The 21025-nt window shown below is 35.9% G+C and overlaps 4 protein-coding genes and 1 non-coding gene across 7 annotated transcripts; 3 read left to right on the top strand and 2 right to left on the bottom strand.

Moving 5' to 3' along the window:
- The first annotated feature begins 384 nt into the window (after nucleotides 1-384).
- On the top strand, nucleotides 385-3405 carry LOC105210947 (uncharacterized). Its single transcript, XM_011182161.3, has 3 exons — nucleotides 385-927; nucleotides 1176-1248; nucleotides 1821-3405. The coding sequence occupies exons 1-3, from the start codon at nucleotides 886-888 to the stop codon at nucleotides 3344-3346; spliced, it is 1641 nt and encodes a 546-aa protein (XP_011180463.1). The 5' UTR covers nucleotides 385-885; the 3' UTR covers nucleotides 3347-3405.
- Nucleotides 3406-7330: 3925 nt separating this feature from the next.
- On the top strand, nucleotides 7331-7546 carry LOC114803805 (small nucleolar RNA U3). The gene has a single exon (XR_003752211.1). It is a non-coding gene; the product is annotated as a small nucleolar RNA U3 (small nucleolar RNA).
- A 541-nt stretch (nucleotides 7547-8087) lies between these two features.
- On the bottom strand, nucleotides 8088-18996 carry LOC105210948 (PAN2-PAN3 deadenylation complex catalytic subunit PAN2). Of its 3 annotated transcripts, none has more exons than XM_011182162.3 (19): nucleotides 18713-18996; nucleotides 18393-18583; nucleotides 18034-18324; nucleotides 16941-17969; nucleotides 16748-16862; nucleotides 16553-16674; nucleotides 16392-16488; nucleotides 14476-14562; nucleotides 14308-14411; nucleotides 13955-14128; nucleotides 13693-13886; nucleotides 13483-13636; nucleotides 13311-13410; nucleotides 11217-11400; nucleotides 10953-11142; nucleotides 10551-10780; nucleotides 9800-10021; nucleotides 9349-9458; nucleotides 8088-9276 (listed from the first exon to the last, which is right to left on the bottom strand). In XM_011182162.3, the coding sequence occupies exons 1-19, from the start codon at nucleotides 18756-18758 to the stop codon at nucleotides 9107-9109; spliced, it is 3810 nt and encodes a 1269-aa protein (XP_011180464.1). In that variant the 5' UTR covers nucleotides 18759-18996; the 3' UTR covers nucleotides 8088-9106. The 3 variants fall into 3 exon arrangements, with proteins under 3 accessions (XP_011180464.1, XP_028895304.1, XP_011180465.1); XM_029039471.2 differs by having other exon boundaries at nucleotides 16401-16488; XM_011182163.3 differs by having other exon boundaries at nucleotides 16398-16488; nucleotides 18713-18995.
- Nucleotides 18997-19256: 260 nt separating this feature from the next.
- LOC105210949 (uncharacterized) lies at nucleotides 19257-19854 on the top strand. Its single transcript, XM_011182164.3, has one exon. It carries the CDS (start codon nucleotides 19441-19443, stop codon nucleotides 19759-19761), a length of 321 nt encoding a protein of 106 aa, XP_011180466.2. The 5' UTR covers nucleotides 19257-19440; the 3' UTR covers nucleotides 19762-19854.
- On the bottom strand, nucleotides 19831-21013 carry LOC105210950 (MRG/MORF4L-binding protein). The gene is made up of 2 exons (XM_011182165.3): nucleotides 20417-21013; nucleotides 19831-20348 (listed from the first exon to the last, which is right to left on the bottom strand). Exons 1-2 carry the CDS (start codon nucleotides 20856-20858, stop codon nucleotides 20155-20157), a joined length of 636 nt encoding a protein of 211 aa, XP_011180467.2. The 5' UTR covers nucleotides 20859-21013; the 3' UTR covers nucleotides 19831-20154.
- Nucleotides 21014-21025: the final 12 nt, after the last annotated feature.

Genomic DNA, 21025 nt, shown 5'->3' with positions numbered 1-21025 from the left:
TGAATATTTATGTGCATTTCAAAGCAAATCTAAACAGTTTTTTTAATCAAGGCTTAGCTTATAAGCAATAATGCAATTAATTAGTGTAATTTACTGTGAAAAAGCAAAAACACAATACATAGCTACTAATGCTTCTCATGGCGCTCATAATTTCCAAGTAAATTTAAAATTTTCAATAATTTTGCTGGTTATTTGCTTTATATTTTTTATCTGGGTGAAGATGAGGTTTTCTTTAAATTAATGTGCGCTTTTCGAATTTCGCATTGACAGTTTTAATTCCTTCATAGAGATTATTTTAATGTAATAACGTTAATCGTTTAACGTCAACATAACGTTTACATATTTTATTGGCGTTGTACTAAAAAGTTCCTCAATACAACTCTGTTAGGCAGTTTGACAGCTGCTTTGGTCGTCATATCAAATAGAGGAAAATCTAAGCCGTGTCAATTTTTCTTGTCTAGAATTTTTAACTATTGAGAAAAACAATATCCTAAGTTACAGTTTTGCACAATTGTGCGTTTTAATTTCGATTAAGTGTCGGGGAAAATAGTTAGTTTATTCGTTAGAACAAAGTGGTGTATTTTTTCAGTAACACAGTATAAACATCAACCCCTCCATTTAGAATTAGAACAACAAAACCAAAAAAAAAAATACACAAGCAAAAAGCTGCTGTCGACGCTAACGCCAACGTTGTCATCGGTAACGACTGTATTGAGGAAGTAGTTAACGCAGATATTGACGAAAACTAGCTATAACGGCAGTAAAGATAAAACAAAGCACAACAGGGACCAATTGGAAATATTAATAAAAATAAACGCATAAAAAAGTGTTTGTTTTTAATAAATATTATAAAATTTGCGAAGCCAATAAATTCATCGCTGCAGCATGCCTTCAAAGAAGAAGAAATACAATGCGCGTTTTCCGGCGGTGAGTGCTTTATTGTGAAAGTGAATGGAAGTGCGAGTGTGTTGCAAAAGAAACCGCGGTATCTATCAAACAGTAAATACGATTGTTTCTGTTAATGTGTTCCCAAAGCGTCGTTGATTCTCAACGCCCCTTGCGTTTGATTCGTACGAAAGTAGCGCGAACAAAACTTACACACACACACACACACTCGCATTCGCTTTCGTTTCGAACAGCGGAAATATCTGATAAGATTTGTTTTTGTGTTGCAGGGTCGCATCAAGAAAATAATGCAGAGTGACGAAGAAATCGGAAAGGTCGCCCAAGCTGTTCCCGTCATAATTTATATCCTTTTGAAAATACAAAGCATATTTACATGAAAATATGTAGCGTTTATGTTACACTTCGTGAAAATTTTGAATTTCAATATTTATCATATTTAAGAGCATATTATTTTCTGTGATTTTCAATGATAAGCGCTTAAAATTAACTTAAAATATTTAACATAATTAATCCATCTCAATGCACGCAAATAGTTCGCAATTATTGACATTAATTTTTCGAATTTACTGTACTTCATAACACTTTATTACTACTCCGCGTATTTTTCTAGTGATCATATTTTGTAATATACAATATGTATGTGTATAACAATATTTCAAATAAGCAAACGTGACTAGGAATTATATCTTTTGGAATGACTTATATTCACCGAGCATACATTGTATGTACATATATAAATCATTTTTAGCGAATAATAATTCGTACTTGCATATACATGTGTAAATCACAGTATATGTATATATATATGAACTTTTTTTAGTAGCGATTTTTACGTTATCTAACGTTATGTAACAAAAGCGAGGGCGAATTTTCTTAACTGGTACAATGTATATTTTTAATTTCCTTATATATACCTAGGACATTGGAACTCTTTGTGGAATCACTTTTAACGAAAACATTGAGAATTACAAATTCGCGAAATGCAAAAACCCTATCCACTTCCCACATGAAGCAATGCATCATGTCGGAGCAGCGTTTTGATTTCCTGCGTGAATTGGTAAAGAATGTGCCCGATATAAGCGTGGCAGAAGAGGCAGCCAACTATAACGAAGAGGACGGTCAGAGTTCACCGGATGATGTTTATCCCGATTCGGATACACCATACGATCTGAGTATGCCATCCACATCAGGCGCACGCAACCAATGTCGCATGATTCCCACGCCAAAGGTCAATGGCGGACAAACACATTTCCAGTACAAACAGCAGCAACAATACCAATTATCACCGCAAAATGGCAGTGTTATTGACAACACAGCAGCCACTGAAGCAGACTTAAGGCAACGCATACGTCAGCGCCTCACACCAAGTGTTATCGTGCACACGGCATCTGTGGCACATGCTGCAGCAGCAGCCGCAAGGCCACCACCATCCTCACCTGCAGCGTCAACAGCAACCACAGCGCCATCGACACCAAGAGGTGCCTATGGCAATTATGTGCAACCCTTGAAATTAATGCGTTCCGAATCGTCGCCTGCCAGTGCAGCGCAGCATATGTGGCAAGTATCGCCTCCAAATATAGCTACACATCAGCAACTGGGACATAAACGTCTACGACATCAGGCGCAGTCAATGCCGAGCAGCAACAACAATAATGACAATTGTACCGGCACATCGCCCACCAAGCGACAAAAGCCCGAATCACACATAACACAACAAACACATTCACAAACTGCCATACCCGCGCCTGTTTTCAGCTATGATCTCTGCAATAAGCCCGTCGTCAAGATCGATTACAGCAATCTGCCGCTAACACCTGCCGCCATGGGTACCAATGAACAGCTTAACACAAAAGCTGGCATGAGCAGCAGCTTACCGTTGAGTGCGCCTGTAACAAATGCGAACTTCAATTTCACTGCCGCATCGCCCATTATCAACATTGATTTGTCCAATATTGTGACGAATAGCGGTGGCGGTGGCAGTGGCGATGGTAAATCGTTGAATACAGGCAATAATGCGCCTATGCCTGCTGTTGCTACCATAAGCATTGGCGCCTTGCCGGCTGAAATGGCCAATGTGATTACAACACCACCGGCCAGTGTGTGCAGCAGCAATATTGGTGCGGTGGCGGCGAAAGCGTCAAAGGCGTCAACTACGTTCAGTACTCCGCCCACAAATCAACTATCTGACTGTAAAATAGACTCCAATACCATAGTCGTTGAGTCCACATCATCCTCATCGTCGTCGTCCAGTTGCTCACCATCGTCATCATTCGCATCGACGTCGGCTAACAACCAGTATGGTAGCGGCAGCAAGAGCATGTTGAAAGCTTCAAGCGAGATTATGGCAAAAATGACTGCACCAGAAACAAAAACACTCGCTGCAACGCGTAAAAGTTTGAGTACATTTTTCGAATTAGACGAAGACTATGACAATATTTGAATTTAATTTTTTAAGTTTTAAATCTTAACATAACTGTTAAGGATAATTTCCTTTTTTTTTAATAAATCAGACTACACCAAAAAAACCGATTTGTTATTGTTTATGCAAAACTAACGGAAAACAAGCACCGTCGGATTGACTCGTGGCAGTTAGAACAACTATTTACAAAGGCACATACAGTTTCAACAAACAAGCATTTGTCTAACATTTTCGTCTGGAGTTTACGATGGCTTTGCGACTCCATGCCACATATCTAGTCTAGCATTCGGACATTTGGAAAATATATACGCTACTATTCATCATCCTCTCCATTATCGAATTGACAACATTGTAAACATTATTCAGACAGTTCCGTGAAACTAGCAAAAGTTTCGACATTTGATACTTCCGTGTATAAATATAACCGGGTGATCGCGAAATTTATAAATTTCTGAACAAACGTATCGACAGTGTACGAATATATGGAAAGTGGCATCTAAGAGGAGTAACTAAACTGTAATTTCAACCACTAGATATGGAATAAAGTTTTCAGCTAACTTCTTGATGGTAGCCAAAATTCAATAAAACTGCTTATTGAGCTCACTGGCAATATATAGAAGCTATGTATATCCTTATCCACATATAGCCCACTCACAAAACCTTGAGCCTGTATAATTTACGGAACACTCTCACGAATCGAATAAAAAGGGTCAATTAAATGTGAAACCCTGTGTAAACTTAAATATGGCTGTCTACAACTCCAATAATATGTTTTACATAATTGAAGAGAAAATAAAAATATGTCCACCAAAATTGTTTTAAAATTTTGCATAAATTATTAATGAATTGCCTGTTGTATCCAACCTTTCGGAAAACATGAAACATAAGTCGAAAATAAAATTAGTTATTCCTAAGAAGTGTCCGTTTTGTTTTTGCATTGAACCAATTCGATTATTGTGTGGTTATGTAAGTAAAAGTCGTGTTATTTCCTTGTCAGTAGAGTCAATTGCGGATGTCCAGGATGCAAACATGCTTTTTGTTCAAACTTATTGAGACGAGAAAATCGGATCGTTTTGCATGGAGATGGGAAGTAGTTTGCTGTGTTTGAAAGTCCGCTTCAAACTCATATAGAGACCGAAAAGTAAGGTACTCCGAAATCAATTTAAATGCACCAAATGTTGCTACCAAGCTTGATAAGTGATATTACAATGGCAATTACATAAAAACTCCTTTAAGGGGTTAGGTGGGTTTCAGAGGTTGTAAACAAGAGAATTTTTAATTTTTTTTTGAATAAATACAATCACATATTTCATTTAAACAATTCAGCATATCAAAGATATATATTTAAGTCGTATTTTGTGAAGTTTTTATTGAAAAATTCCGAAAACTCAGCCGTTGGTACCTCATCTCCTACTAATCCAGACTGAACCCCGACATACAAAATACATGTGCTGCATGCAACGAGTCCCCGCATGACACTAATCACCACTTTACATGCCCAACGAGCCCAACTCCCCTAACACCCCTTTCACTTTGGTCCGACCCCATCGAAACAGCATTTTTCCTAGGCCTCTCGTTAAACGACCTCGACGTCAACTAGACTCACGCTTTCTGTTCCGGCAGTGCTGGATAATCGTTACTACAACAACAACATCTGCATTACGTGTCCAAAAAAAAGGAGTTGCCGTGGACAGCAACATTATGACCAGCCTACTCAATACTGTCCAAAATTGGGCAACACAAGCAGGTCTAGGGTTGAATGCTGAAAAAACTTATCTGCTTGTTTTTATAAGGAAATACAAAATCCCTCAATGGAGGTTCCCCTCGCTAAACGGAACAGAAATATCACCAAAGGATCGCACTAAGTACCTAGGAGTCGTCTTGGACAGTAAGTTGCTGTGGAAGCACAATGTGGAAGAAAGGGTAAGAAAGGCCAGTAATGTGCTTTATGGGGGCTTTCTCCCTCTCATGCACTGGTGCTACACAGCAATAGTGAGACCAATTCTGCTCTATGGTGCTATTGTGTGGTGGACAGGCATAAAGAAATCAACTTACCGAAAGCCAATGGAAAGGGTTCAGCGACTCGCAGAGCTCTGTATAACGGGAGCTGTAAGAACCACCCCTACAGCAGCTCTTGAATGGATACTTAACCTGCCGCCGATAGATCTCTTTGCCGAAACCTATGCGGCAAAATCTGCGGGGCGACTACTGGCGGTAGGAGAATTTACGTATAGAACTTTTGGGCACAGCTCGGTGGGTAGGGGAGTTTTGGCAAGTACCGACTACTTAACCCCACTCATGAACTGTGAAAGAAGATTCCGAGTGAACCTGGAAAAGGACGGCTGGCGTAAGGGAATAATAACCTCACACAGCACTTTGAATATCTACACGGATGGTTCGAAAATGGAGGACGGGGTTGGTGCGGGAATACACTGTCAGGAGTTAGGTGTAAGGCAGCCTTTTAAACTTCCGAACCACTGCAGTATCTTTCAAGCGGAGTTGCTTGCTATTGGGAAAGTCGCAGAGCTAGCCCTCAATACAGCAGCCGGCTACTCCAAAGTCAATATCTACGTAGACAGTCAAGCAGCAATCAAGGCGACAACCTCGGTTTGCATTTCGGCCAAAAGTGTTTTGGACACCAGGGTGGCAGTGGAGAGAGTTGCTACGAACACGTGTCTTCACTTCTACTGGGTGCCAGGACATAAAGGCATTGAATGCAACGAGATTGTGGACGAAATTGCCAATAATGGTGTAAAACTGTTTCAGGAAACGTGACCGACATTGGCAAACCCATGCACTGTCTGTACGATGATCCGCACAGGGGCATGAAAAGAAAAATCCTAACACGTTGGACAAATATACTGGGGTGTAAAACCGTTAAAGCCATGTGCCGTTGACCAGACGTACACCAAACTCATTCTGTCACTCGATAGAAGGGACTGCAGAAGTTTGGTGGGAATACTCACAGGCCTCTGTCTGGTGGCCGCACATGCCTACAAAATAGGACTTACAGATCGAGATTACTGCAGGAAATGTCAAGAGCAAGGTGCAATAGAAACAATGAAGCATCTTCTGTGCACCTGCCCTGCATTGTCAACGACTTCGCTACTTGGGGGCCTCACAATATGAGAATCTGGAAGAGGTATCAAAAGTGAAGCCACAAAAAAAATTAAAAAAAGGACCTAAATCGGCCTATGTGTGGCGTATTGGCCTACCAGTGTAACCTAACTCATTATGGGTTCATCTAAAATCAATAAACCAAAAGTATTTCGATAGTATATGGATATATCTCGTTAATGAACGAAGGAAAAAAGAAAATATTGAAATTTGAATTTTTGGCATATTTTTTTTGGCCAAATTTTCGTTTGCTCGAAAAAATATTTGTAATAAAAATAAAAAAAAAAAAATACTTCGTTCCTTAACTAGATAATGTTATTTCAACTTTTTTTCACTTCATAACTTTTCGAAAAATCGTGTTCACCGACTTAAAAAATCGAGTTTTGTGATAAACACGTTTAAAGTTTTACGTACAAACTGACGTGGCCTAATCGACGGAACTTCCAAAGGTTCTATCTCATTGCATTTTACTCGGATCGATTTGAAATTTACAGAGAATATTTAAAACATATTGTACAGTGTGATATTAAACATTTTTTTAAGTTATACTTCTTATAAGACTTCGGAAAAGGTTGCGATAATTGTTTAACGCTTCAGTGGAGAGGGAATAGCGTTGAACAATTAACGCGAGAGAGAGAGAGAGGGAGAGTGAATGAGAGTAAAGCAGAGAACTTAAAGCACTTGCCATGCTTATGCTATTTGAGCAATTCTTGTTTTTGTAGAACAATTGTTTAAATTTTTGGTTGGTGACATATTCACATGTTTACGCATATGTATGATTGTATGCTTGCGCATTATTTTTCTTTCGTTTCTGTTTCATTTCGGCGAATTCTCAACTATTTTGTGTGACTTTTGGTTGAAATACTCTGCGTTGGCCGTTGAAAAGTTAAGACTAAACTTCACAGGATCATTTCTGTAGTGAGTCTTCATTTACTTTCTTTGCAAATCGAAAGTATTAGGACCCGCGATTAGGCGATGTACATCGTTTTATCTGACAGCGTGAGGTTTATGAACTTCATTTCTAATTTTGTCTTGTGGCATATTAGAACTGATGTTTCTTCGATGATCGCTCGGTTACAACGGATAAAACGATTTCTGAGTGGTGATTTTAATGAATAAAATCCAAGGTTTTATACAAATAATTATATATAATAATGCGGTAATAATTGATGCGGTATTCGCGAGAAATATAGATAAAATAGATGTAAGACATTTCATATCGTATTTTAGTTATCATAATCCAATTATAAATATTATAGATATCAAACCGTCAGAACCCAGAAATGATAATTGATTTGGACTTTACTTTAGAAAATGTGCATAATAAATTTATAAAATGTGAATTAAAGAAAGTGTCTCTCGCTAGTTTTCTTTCATACAAAATGATATGCATTCCTTGGAATATCACTAAGAAGTATAACTTCTTCCGCGCGTAGGGACTCCACGTATCTTTTTTTTTTAATTTTGAAATTTTAAAACCCACCTCACTCGGTATATTTCAGAGTAACTTCGCGATTTAAAATAAAAAGAAAATATATTCCTAACTTTGTAAGGTTATGTCCTCAAAATCGTGAATTCGAAATTGTTAGTATGGTCGCATTGTAACCGCTTACTTTAAAATAAAAAACAAATTGAAAAACCACTGTTTGCAATATATATATAAAAAGATTTTATTTAACTTTTCAAAAATATAATTTGATTTTTTTTTCCTTTCGTCATCTGGTGATTTTCTCGCATTTTATACTAAAAATAAATATTGTTGCAAATTTCAAAAATAAGTGTCGTCTGCACATGTGGTCGTCGATAATATTATAATGTTGTGATTGTATTGGGTGTAGTTTATTGAAGACATAGTAGTTGAGTTTACAAAATGGACAAGAGCGTGTGATTGCTTGTTATGCTGCTTATGGGCTACTACAACTGTCGGACTGTACACGAATTTGCATAGAATTGCAGGGAAAATAATAATGTTTTTTTTTTGTGTGTTTTTCTTTTTTAAATATTTAACAATTTCTTTCACAGTGTTTTCATGATAGTGTATATATTATTGTTTAAAAACAAACATATGTAAGTATGTATGTATGTATGTATGACAAAATAGTGTGTACATTCTTTAAAAATCTTAATCTTCTTCTTTACACGTTACACATGCGCATTACGCATTAATATTATTATCTCTTTTTTGTTTAAATTTCTTAAGATCATCTCTTTTAGTTTAAAAAATGGAATAACAAAGTAGTTGTTGGTTTTTTTTTGTTTTCTTTTTTTTTTTTGTAATTTCTCCTTTTTGCATTTGCATTTTTGTTGTTGCTCACGGTTCGGTGTCGTTTTTGTACTTTTTGCCGCAGTATTCTTAATGAGTATGAGTTTGTTTTTTTTTTTTCATGTTTGTACGCATACACACAATTTGTGGAGTGTTTGTGTGTGTGTGTGTCTGTGCAAGTAAAGTTCTTTTTTTTGTGCATTTCATTTACATTAATGAGCATGAAATCAAATGAAAATTTTCTGCACTTTGCTGCTTCATATACTTAGATCAAACACCAAATCACCCACACACCAATCATGAAATCATGCCTATCCTTACAAACAGTCCATACACACATCCACACACAATCGTTTGTCAGTCGTCGTTCGCGCACGCGTCGATAACGCGCCCACTCGTAATCACTCGTTTTCAGGCACTTTCCATTGCAACTGCTTGCCGCGATCGTACAGATTCTTCAGTGCGCCAGTGAACTTCTGCTCCGCCATCAATTTCAGGTAATGCTTGTATAGTTGCAATGTGGTGCGCGCATCCTCGACGGAGTCGTGTGTTTCCGATTGGATTTTCGTACCTGAAAAATATGAAAAAATTAATTTCTATAAATGAACGCGCTGAAAATATGCAAGTGTGTGTTTATGTTTACCCAAAAAGTGCCAGGCGAGAAATCTCAGCGAGACCATGCGATGATGTGGCAGATGGAATAAATGCACCGTGTCGATTATTTGCTCTGACGGCACGTAAATATTTATAACTCTGAAAAGACAAAAACAAAAAACAACAAAAGCAAATATTACGCATTGTATACACATAATATTGAATGTCCATAGTTGCACAGAGGCTACTGCAAACGCCACTCCGGTGAAAGGTAGACAGTAATTGGCCACAAATCAGCAAATGTTTGGTGGATGCCAACTCAAAGAGCGTCCAACCGCAGCAGCTACAAACTACATACATATATATTTTTCAAGCTATTCGCGAGCTAATAATGTTAATATGAAATTATGCAAACGTAACGTTATTGAAACACATTAAACGGCAGTAAAAAAACATATAGAAAATACAAAATTTTTAAGCGAACCAGCAATTTGGCACACCTGAAGTCATTCTTCAATCCATGTCCCACAAAAATCACACCAATGTCCACTAAATATTTCAACTTTTGATATGAGTTTTTCAGCGCGGTCAGTCGTTTGCTGCTAAAGTTCGCATCCAGATCGCCCGGTTTTATGCCCGAAAATTGCGTTAGATAATCGACCACTTTCTCTTGTGTTGATATGTAATCGTCCATGAAGGGTACACCCTCATCGGGACCTTGGCTGGTGGCAACAAAAAATATGCAAAACGGTTTTTAACAAGATATATGTAAACATACATATAAACAAAATGGTTGCAATTGAAATTTCAACATAAATGGAAATAAAATTAATTATTTACAATTACAAATAAAAATTCATTAATTAAAAAAACTAAATTAAATTAAAAAAAAAATAATAGTTAAAAAATAAAAAATTTAATATAAAAAAATGAATTAAAAAAGAATAAAATTAAATTTATAAAAAAAAATAATTAATGAAAAAAAATTATTAAAAAAAAATGAAAAAAAAAAAATTTTAACAAAAACATAAAATATTGTTGCAGCAATTTTGTAGCTGCTAGCGCATATCACATAGTTGTTGTGTGTATTAGGGTTTGGTTTTTAGCCAATTGTAATGATTTCAACGTTTTACTTCCAAGCACACCCGCACACAACAACTACATTGCCAGCAACTTCACATTTGCTTTGCACGCTGGTGCATACATATATTTTATGGTTTTCGTGACGACAGCGCTGCTTTATCCGCTTACCCGCGTATGCATGAAATACGCGCCACACTCATGTGACATGGTTTTATGGTTGCTGTTTTGCCATCCGGACGTATTTCGTTCTCTTCGGGATTCAATGTGACAAATTCAGCATCCATAGCGACCAAATCACCTGCCTGTGGCATTTCATTCGCTTGCAATGGCTTAAATATAACATCGCCCATGCTGCTTGACGCTGGCGCTGGCGCTAGCTGTACAGGATTTGTTATATCCTGCAATAAGGGTATAAGGTAATAATAATCATAAATAGTAATTTCAAAATGCTTTTGCTTTTGCTTTGGCAATTACTACTAACAAAACAACAACAACAAAAAACATTTTTTTCAACTTTTGGATTATTGAAGTAAAATTAAAAAAAAGGCAAATCACACTTATGTAGTTTACTTGTATGAATGGGTTATGATGGCGCATTTCCGCTTCCGTGCTGTTTGCGGGCATATCACCTTTGGCAGCTGCACCAGCAGCCGACGTCGCCGCTATTGTGTCCATATTTATGCTGCTGTAGAAGAGTACGCACGGCACTTTCCAGTCCAGTGTGAACCAGACGGACTCCTGTATCGAAACTGGTGAAATGCTGTGGTGAAAACAAACAACAAAAAACAGAATTGATTAACGCTTCATGAATTGCGTAAGTTGTTATTCACTTGCCTGAAATCATTAAAAATGTACCACTGTTGTTGCTCTTCACCACTGCTGCCACTAGACGCCATTTTCTGTATATGATATTTTTTACTTACATTAATCAGCGAGACCAAGTTCTTTTGGTTGCCATCGTCGATTTGACAGACCACCGCGTGTAGCGCATATTCACGGTACGATTCGTGGCAAGTTGCTGTAGAAGCGAATAATGAGAGAAAACACAAATTCGATCAGAATATGTATGCAAGTTTGGAAAAATTTAAAAAATAAAAATTTAAAATATCGCTGAGATTCTAAAAAAAAAAAAACAAAATATAGAAATAATCTAAAAGGCTTAACGGTAAAGTTTTAAATACCATTGAGTTAAGACGAAAAATATGACAGTTGTTATAAGGGGTCCAATTTTTTTCGATTTAAAAATATTTAATTTTTTTCGAAGATCAAACTTTGACCTTTCTGTCATACAAGCTCGACAAAAAAGTTTGATCCTCCATTGAATTAAGAGGAAAATGTAGATTATATCCATATTTTATATAAAAAACAAAATGTGTAATTAATAATATTTATTAAATGTCCTTTTTTCGAACTTCGAATCCAAATATTACGACTTTGGAGACTAGCTTCGAAAATCGGAGAATATAACTTCTTTGAGTCAATCTCCTAGAAAAAATTAATTTAAATAAATGTGCTTTTTTCGAACTTCGAATCCAAATATTTCGACTTTGGAGACTAGATTCGAAAATCGGAGAATATAATTTCTTTGACTCAATCTACTAGAAAAATTAATTAAAATAAATGTCTTTTTTCGAACTTCGAATCCAAATATTTCGACTTGGAGACTAGATTCGAAAATCGGAGAATATAATTTCTTTGACTCAATCTACTCAATCTACTAGAAAAAATTAATTAAAATAAATGTCCTTTTCTCGAACTTCCAATCCAAAGATTCGAAAATCGGAGAATATAATTTCATTGACACAGTCTCCTAGAAAAAATTTGATTGGTCTAATAGCCAGAAATAAATCGATTTTGTCGTATACTCCTGTTATTTATACTTTTTTTAATGTCCTTTTTTCGAACTTCGAATCCAAATATTTCGATTTTGGAGAGGCTAACTTCGAAAATCGGAGAATACATTTTATTAACTTATGACTCAAACTCCTAAAAAAATTAGATTGGACCAATAGCCACAAAAAAAATCGATTTTGTCGTATAATCCTGTAATTTATAATATTTTTTAATGTACTTTTTCGAACTTCGAATGTAAATATTTCAATTTTGAAGACTAACTTCGAAAATCGAAGAATACAATTTCCTTACTTGTGACTCAATCTAATGGAAAAAATTAGATTGGTTTAACAGCCAAAAAAAATTCAATTTCGTAGTACAGGTTATGTACCACATTTGATTGAAATTGGAAAAAATTACATCTGATCTAAGGAAATGACTTATATGAGAATTATAGAAATTTAGGTATTTTTCTAAGAACTTCTATGAAGTCATGAAGGTCTTAAGGGGTAGGTGGGTTTTAAAATGTTAAAATTTTCAAGCCACGTCAGTTTCAATTTAAAACTTTAAACTTGTTTATCTCAAAACTCAATTTTTGAAGTCAGTGAACACGATATCTCGAAAACTTATGAAGCGATTTTGATCAAATTTTGCACACATCATTGAAATAATCTATTGATGAACAACACTATCTAAATGTAAAAATGAACGAAGTATTTTTTCTTATTTTTATTACAACTATTTTTTCGAAAAAGTAATTTTTTTGATTAAAAGTCTGCCAAAAATAGAAAATTTAATATTTTCTCGGTCATTAACTATATTTATCCACGTACTATTGAAATATTTTTGGTTTAAAGTTTTTACATCAACCAATAATGAGCTCTTGCATGCCTTTTTTTGGACACGTCGTGGGAGATGAGATACTAACGACTGAGTTTTCGGAATATTTTAATAAAAATTTCAGAAAATACTCTTTAGATTTATATGTTTGATATGCTGAATAGTTTAAATGAAATTTAAGAATTATATATTTTAAAAAATACCCTTGTCTTAAACCACTGAAATGCACCCAACCCCTTAATATAAATTACTTACAATTCGCAAATCGTTTCTTCTCATATTCTGTAGAACGACCGACTGCATCGCTCGTCTCATTAATGCTTCTGCGATTCTCCTTATTTTCCGTGTAATTGTGCTGAAAATATATAGAAGATCAACTCTACAATGTCGACTCCACAATAGTAGCATTCAGCTGACAATTACTTACCTCTTCCGTTTTCGTATTACTCTGCTCGGTTTGCACACTAAGCTCACCTTGTTGGCTGATGGACATTGAAAAGCTCAAAGGAAACCATGAATTCTGACGCCCATTTGGCGAATTGTTGGTTTGGAAGGTGATGTTGTTGGAAGCGGGCGATTTCCTAATTGCCATTGAGTTAATACAACTCTACTTTATACAAACTGCAAGCCAACTCACCTATCGGGATGCACAAAATGACAGTCGCTGCGCGAGCAGTTAAGACCATAGCGACAGGGTTTACTTGTATTCAATATTGCTGGACTCTCGGATGGTGTGTTTAAATTACGATTCAATTGTCTGCGTAGGAATCCCAAATCTTTATCATTGCTTAGACCGCAATTGATTGCCAGTATTTGTGGAAGACAAGTAACCTGAAATTGCGTTGCATATATGTATTTGTCACTTTATATTGTATATAAAAATATAACGGGTAATTCACCTTAACACTTTGCTTGGTAGGTGAGAACTTTTTGCAACTTTCACAAAATGCTTGTATATGCTTTTCCGTGCTAAGTGAGGCTTTGAGTATGGAACCAAAATGAAATTGCTCTCCTTCTTTCACTTGTAGTGGATAAGTGAGGTTACACGCTAATAATATGTTCTGTTTGGTTTTCTGGATAAATAAAAATAAAAATAGAAATTTCATTTTTTATTATTAAAAAAAAAATAATTTTCTTATTAAAATTTTTTTAAATTATTTTTTTAGAATTTTTTTTATTAAAATTTTTTTTTTCAACTTTTTTATATTTTGTTTTTATAATTGTTTTATTATTAAAAAAAAGTATTAATTACCTCATCATTACATTTGAGACAACGATTAATGCAATCTTGTCTTGTGCCAAACAGACGACTAACTTCCGTTTCTTCGTTGATTTTACTACGTTCGCGATCATCGTCTGTTAAATATTTTTTCGCATAATAAACAAAGTACACTTAAGTGGCTGATTAATGTTAACTTACTATCTTTCATGTCAATTGTTTGAAATATTTCGCCTGCTTTGTTGTTGATGTCCACGGCAGGTTTGTCATTGCCAGCTGAATTTTCATCTATAAAAAAATAATTTTTTGTTGCACATAGTATATAATATATAAAGTATATTTAATAATATAACAACAATAATAAAATAAAAAGAAAAAAATACTAAAAAGAAAAGAACAAAAATAAAAAGATGAAAAAGAAAAAAAAAACGAGAAAAACAAAAAAATTAAAAATTATCAAAAATATTATTAAATTAACAATAAAAATAAATAAATATTAAAGAAATAAAAAATAACAACAAAATATGAAAAAAAAAATTAATAATAACAAGTAAGGAAGGGCTATGTTCGGGTGTAACCGAATATTTTATACTCTCGCAATATATTTATTAAACTTTATTAATATTATATAATACACAATCATATATATTGTATAAAGTCCTTTCAAAGTTGGAAACCCTAATATTAGGTTAGAAGCACCGAGGTCCTCATGTTCGATATATGGGGCCTTGAAAACCTATGGTCCGATTTCGGCGATTTTTAGAATGGGGCTGCCACACTATAAACGTAGTATTTGTGCAAAGTTCTGCACCGATAGTGCTTACTTTATATATTGTAAAGTAAACGATTCAGATAGTCTCCAAAGTTCTGATATATAGGAAGTAAGCGTGATTGTGAAGCGATTTGGCCTATTTTCACAACATATCATTGGGATGTAAGGAAACTATTACAAACCAAGTTTCATTGAAATCGATCGAGTAGTCCCTAAGATATGGTTTTTGACTCATTAGAGTGCGCGGCGCCACGCCCATTTTCCATTTTGTAAAAAAAATCTAAGTGCAGCTTACATCTGCCATTTCTTATGTGAAATTTAGTGTTTCTGACGTTTTTCGTTAGTGAGTTAACCCACTTTTAGTAATTTTCAACCTAACCTTTGTATGAGAGGTGGGCGTGGTTATTATCCGATTTCAACCATTTTCATGGTGTGTAGTGCGGTACATAAGAGAACCGACTGCAGAAAGTTTGGTTTATAAAACTTCATTGGTTTGCAAGATATATACAAATAACCGATTTGGGGAGCGGGGCCCCGCCTGGTGCGATCCCCTCTTCCAAATTTTACTTTTAATACTTTATTTATGACTTAGTTATGACACTTTATGTGTCATTTCGTGGCCCGCCTGGTGCGATCCCCTCTTCCAAATTTTACTTTTAATACTTTATTTATGACTTAGTTATGACACTTTATGTGTCATTTCGTGGCTGTGGCAGTAGTCCGATTTTGCCCATTTTCGTAAGCAACCTTCATATGGTGCCAAGAAATAAGTGTGCCAAGTTTCATCAAGATATCTTAGTTTTTACTCAAGTTACAGCTTGCACAGACGGACGGACAGACAGACATTCGGATTTGAACTCCACTCTTCACCGTGATCACTTTTGTATATATAACCCTATATCTAACTCGTTTAGTTTCAGGCGTTACAAACAACCGTTATGTGAACAAAACTATAATACTCTCTTAGCAACTTTTTTGCTAGCAACTTTGTTGCGAGAGTATAATATTTAAAATTCGTAAAATATGCGTATTTTAACAAAATTCCAGTTATATACTCAGTAGCCAAATCAGAAATTTTTGCTGATTTTTCTAATTGGAAAAGATTCTCACTAACAGCAAAATCAAATGTCACTTGTCAGCTTACTATTTCCATTTCTCCTATTTTGTCTAAGCGTACAAAAACAAAACCGAAAACTGTTAATTTCTGTTATCCACAATTGCTGACTCATTAAAATTAGAATTTAAGCAAGATGACATGTTTGTAAAGTAAAGGGTTAATTATTTAAGCTAGCCTCATACCATTCACACACCTCTACTAAGCTCTAAATAACAAAGTAAACCATACCAGAACTACTTGTGCTTGTGGCGCTGTTCAAGCGACTTTTCTTCTCCGAATCCACCATCTCATAATGCATCTGATGTAGAATAAAACGGTTCCAATTCTAGAAAATGTTATATTTGCAGTTAAATTATTTTTTTATGATTCATAATTTATGTATTACTGACCTGTATAAGACTTATTAAATTAACATGGGACGAACGATCGGACAGTATAAGACCCAGGGCTGAAGCTTCAGGCACAGTACGAAATGAACGTAGAAAATTGCTAGCTTGGCATGGGGAGGCAGCTGACAATAAGTGCGAAGAAAAGGTTATTTGAATGTTTTAGATATATAGCAAGATTTATATATGTATGCATACCGGAGCTTTTGTCCAACATATTGAAGAGAAAACCGAGTTCACAGGACAAACAAAACTCTTTCTTGCAAGAATGTTCAATTAACTTTTGACGCAGTGGCTCAATAAAATATAAAATCTGTGAAATAAAAATAAAAGTGTTGTTTTTGAAACTATCGATAACATTTTAAATGCATACGTGCAAGTTCGTATTTACCTGTAACATGGAATTACAATAGGAATTTGGTAATGTTGCTTCCAGACCAGCGAATATTGTCTGATTGTGTTGCTCGAAGTCGAAATCTTGCGTACCCAATTTGGAATATTTCAGTTCCACTTTGCGATAACGTCGCGGTATGATTTTCACGCCACTATCCGTTGTTTTCGTCGAATTACTCATGCCATTGCTGTTTGACGCCAAATTATTGGGTGAGTCCATTATGTATGGAATTTGATTGCGTCGTGCAGTGCGTGGATTTGGTGAATAACCGATGGGCCCTTGCATTTTCATATTATTCAGCACTTCTGCTTCGATAGGCTTCGGTCGTCGATATTGGTAACGCAAGAGTTCGGCTGGCCAGTCGGAAAACCAATGTGCGCCTGTCACCAAATGCGGCAAGACGATCGATGACAGCGGAAATGTGGTGTCTGTGATGGGTACGAAAGGCAACTGCGGACCTGGATCAGCGAACTCTGTATTCCGTGAGAAGGCATTGAATTGTGGTTGCGGTGTATTGACAGCAGCGATAACACTAATATGTCCAGATTGTGCGCCAAATGCCATTGCCTGCGATGAGGAGCACACATCGAAACTCAAACACTGACTGCCAGTTGTGTTGATCTGGTACATGGACACCCGCGGTTCGCTCAACTCAACCGTGTCTACCAACTGTATTTGGCCATAACTAGAGACCACTGCCAAACGTGACGTTTGGGATGGTAGGAATTTTAACAGCTGTGGATCAATGAGTACTTGTATTGGCGATATGGAACGTAACATACGTAGATCGTACACCATGAGAAAACGATCGGCGGCCAAGGTGCCTTGTCGGCCGCTATAACCACATGAGATGAGATAATTGCCTTGTACATCGAAATCGGATAAGCTGCCAGTATGAGTTTTGATGGTGTGCTCAACATGTAACGTATTCAAGTCACGCAACGTCACCATACCGAATGGATCACCAGCGAATAGAAAACGCGAATTTTTACGTAGAACTGTACAACCTGTTGAACCGACACGCTCCTGAAACATATATAGGAAATATTATTATTCATTTCGTGAATACCATAAAAATGACAGATCTTACCACTTTCGTTTCTTTCAATGTACGCAAGTCAAATTCTATCATTTCATCTTGTAGACCAGCCATGACCAGACGATGTGGAGTCAGCAGTTGCATACACACCATTTCTGACATGCTCTTTGATCGATGCGTGAATTTCGGTATGCCACGACGTATTTGATGTCGCAACGATGTTTGCGTTAGTACTAAGATACCAGCGTCGATACTTATAATCTGACGCACAATATCGCTGGCATGCACCTGAAAAGAAGTGTACTTTTGCATTGTGCCGCTGTAGTACGAGGTGACGTGGCCCTATAAGACACAAAAAAAAACATTTAAATATATTTAATCGATGAAACTTGTACAATTTTATTGTTTACCCCTTGATTACCCATCCAGAGCAACTCCTCATAATCATCAAATGCTAGTGCTGATACACCAAAATTTTCTCCGCCATCTGCCAAAATGGGTACCAGTTCCATGTAGCCTGGGTCCCCGGAGCTAATATTGAAACCATTAAAATTTGGCGAAAAGTGACCCGTGGCGCGTTGGCCGCCGCCATCATAGACATCTACGTAAGAGCAAGAACAAAATCGTATATAAAATTCAGGAGGCTATGTAGCGTTATCCGCAAAAGCGGTGAAAGCTACTTCTTTTTCACAACAACAATTTAATTGTATATTTTCCCCCCAACACTTACTTAAAATGTCCTCTGGCGGTTCAGCGCCACAATAAACATAATCCATAAATTTTCTAACTCACGCAAAAACACTGTTGAATACAAGTTTTGTACCCACACTAATCGTTCTTATATGTATAACTGCGGTATTATTAGTAGAAATTTCTTAAATTTAAAGTGAATTTGTAAAAATAAAAAGTTGCCCGTCTTTTGTCGCATCCGTGAACCCGAAACCAGAGAATTATTTTAAGCCTACGTTCTCCGCCGAAACTTTCTCAACAAATTTTCTTTGATTTCCCTTTTTTACTGTCTTTCAAATTGGGTTCATTGTTTTTCCAAAGATTTTAGTGCTGCCACACTCAAGAACTAAAACAGTCGTATTTGTTAATAAGAGTTTAGCGAAATTATTTATATTTCACAAAAGCAAAACATATGTTTTAATATTTATAAAGAAGTTAATTGGTGAGTATTAAAAACATTGCGTTAGTAATAATATACCAATTAACGTAATTGCGTGTTTACGTTGCGCACATATTTGGCTTTCTTGATAGGTATGGCAAGGCAATGACTCAGAGATAGAACAAATGAAAACAAATTGGAGAAGTTAATCAAATAGGTGTGAATTTTCAATTCTTTGAATATTTTTGTTGTCATCGAATACGAAACGAGAAATAAATTTCTTATTGTTGAAGATTAACTAACATTAGGAACCAACGAAGTAAATTTAGCATATAAAATTTCAGTCACTAATGCCAGTCAAGGTTTTCCGAAATATGTCGCTGAACGATGAAGTTAATCCTGGACAGGGAGAGCAAAATCCAGTTATTATTGCCGGTACACAAAATGAAACAAATGACGTACGTGATGCTGCGCAGGAATCGCAAGTAACCCGAGAACTGACACAAACAGATCGCATAAATAAGCATTTGCTAAAATCATTTCTCGATCGTATAAATGCTAGTGGTCAAATGATCGAACAGTTTTCAACAAATACATCCCAAACAACACCAGGTCCAAACGAACATGATGACTTTGAGGAACAATTATTCATTGGTACTCAAATTATGTAGTTTTGCAAAATGTTTTGTATATTACCATCGATGTAAAAATTCCAATTATTTTTTGTTTTGTTAAATAAATTGCTTATGTGCAATTTCGCAACATGTGGTTTATTTTATCTTATGCTTTTGAATTGTTTTCATACTACAAACAATTGATTTGGTAAGCTCTTGAGTATAACTTAATATCGTAAAACAGTGAACAGTGTAAGTATTAATATGAGATTAAATTAGGATGAACTTAGGAACTACACATAAAAAACTTATGCAAATATATTTAAACGTAAATATTTCAAAGGATAAATTCCAGTAGTTGCTGATTTCTCCAACACTAATCTAAGTATAATTGTTATGCTAACACAATTTTTGATTAATATGCTTAAAAACTATTTTTGTTTTTGGTATTTATATGCGCCGCCTTTTATTGCTTTGCACCGGTGGCGGTGTTGTGGATGGACTGCTATTAGATTCTAAAGACATTGAACCACGCGTACGTTTTGGTGCACGTTTCGGTATATCAGTCAGCTTTGCTGTTATCTTTTTGTCCATCTCCTTTGTATTGTGACTACTCGCATTAGCTTTGTGTGTTGTAGTTTTGTCTGCATGTAAAATATATGTTTTTTCTTAACACAATCAGTTCATAAATGTATGTAAAGGCAAAATATACCTGAACTACCGCTCTTTGTGGTATTATCAGTAGCAACAGCGATAATAGAGGGCGGACCACCACTAGAATCCACACTACTAAGCCTCTGCTTCTCTTCGCTCTCAGCACGCTTTTTTGAAAGCAGTGCTGAGAATTCGGTCTCCGGCAGTGAAAATTCCCTTTCTTCATTAGGGAATGGCAGCGGTTCCAATTCGTCTAATACATCCAAATTGTACATGGTACGTAAATGCGCCCATATTGCTTCTGCTGGTACCTCGCGTTGTAGATTTTTCGACAAGCGATCAGCAATACAAGCCATATAGAAATGTTTATTTATACCTACAGGCTTCAAACCTTCCAATGCAAAAAACAATTGTATTTCTTCTTCGGCCGACCATTCGATTTGTTCACTATCGCTGGGAGGCACCACAGCTATGGAAGCCTTTTCCCGCGAAACTGTCATATTGGAAAATATTTAAGAATTTCACAATATTTCACACAAACACGTTTCCGATTATATTGATCTAAATTCTTTCAGCAGGCGAATAGATGCCGGCCGAATTGACAAAAACTTGAGAAATTCTCACTCGAACTCGTGTTTTTTTCTATTTGCAATAAAAAATGTGCACA

The sequence above is a fragment of the Zeugodacus cucurbitae genome, chromosome 6, assembly GCF_028554725.1.
Source record: "Zeugodacus cucurbitae isolate PBARC_wt_2022May chromosome 6, idZeuCucr1.2, whole genome shotgun sequence".
NCBI classification, from domain to species: domain Eukaryota; kingdom Metazoa; phylum Arthropoda; class Insecta; order Diptera; family Tephritidae; genus Zeugodacus; species Zeugodacus cucurbitae.
This window is presented reverse-complemented; position numbering and strand designations above follow the sequence as displayed.

Coding starts and splice junctions, on each gene's coding strand:
- LOC105210950 (XM_011182165.3), bottom strand. CDS start 20,858: ATGACAGTTTCGCGGGAAAAGGCTTCCATAGCTGTGGTGCCTCCCAGC. Junction 20,349..20,416: donor CACAAAGAGCGGTAGTTCAG/GTATATTTTGCC, acceptor TTTTACATGCAG/ACAAAACTACAACACACAAA.
- LOC105210947 (XM_011182161.3), top strand. CDS start 886: ATGCCTTCAAAGAAGAAGAAATACAATGCGCGTTTTCCGGCG. Junction 928..1,175: donor ACAATGCGCGTTTTCCGGCG/GTGAGTGCTTTA, acceptor TTTGTGTTGCAG/GGTCGCATCAAGAAAATAAT. Junction 1,249..1,820: donor AGCTGTTCCCGTCATAATTT/ATATCCTTTTGA, acceptor CCTTATATATAC/CTAGGACATTGGAACTCTTT.
- LOC105210949 (XM_011182164.3), top strand. CDS start 19,441: ATGCCAGTCAAGGTTTTCCGAAATATGTCGCTGAACGATGAAGTTAAT.
- LOC105210948 (XM_011182162.3), bottom strand. CDS start 18,758: ATGGATTATGTTTATTGTGGCGCTGAACCGCCAGAGGACATTTTAA. Junction 18,584..18,712: donor ACCGCCAGAGGACATTTTAA/GTAAGTGTTGGG, acceptor GCTCTTACGTAG/ATGTCTATGATGGCGGCGGC. Junction 11,143..11,216: donor TACATTTTTAATGATTTCAG/GCAAGTGAATAA, acceptor TTTTCACCACAG/CATTTCACCAGTTTCGATAC.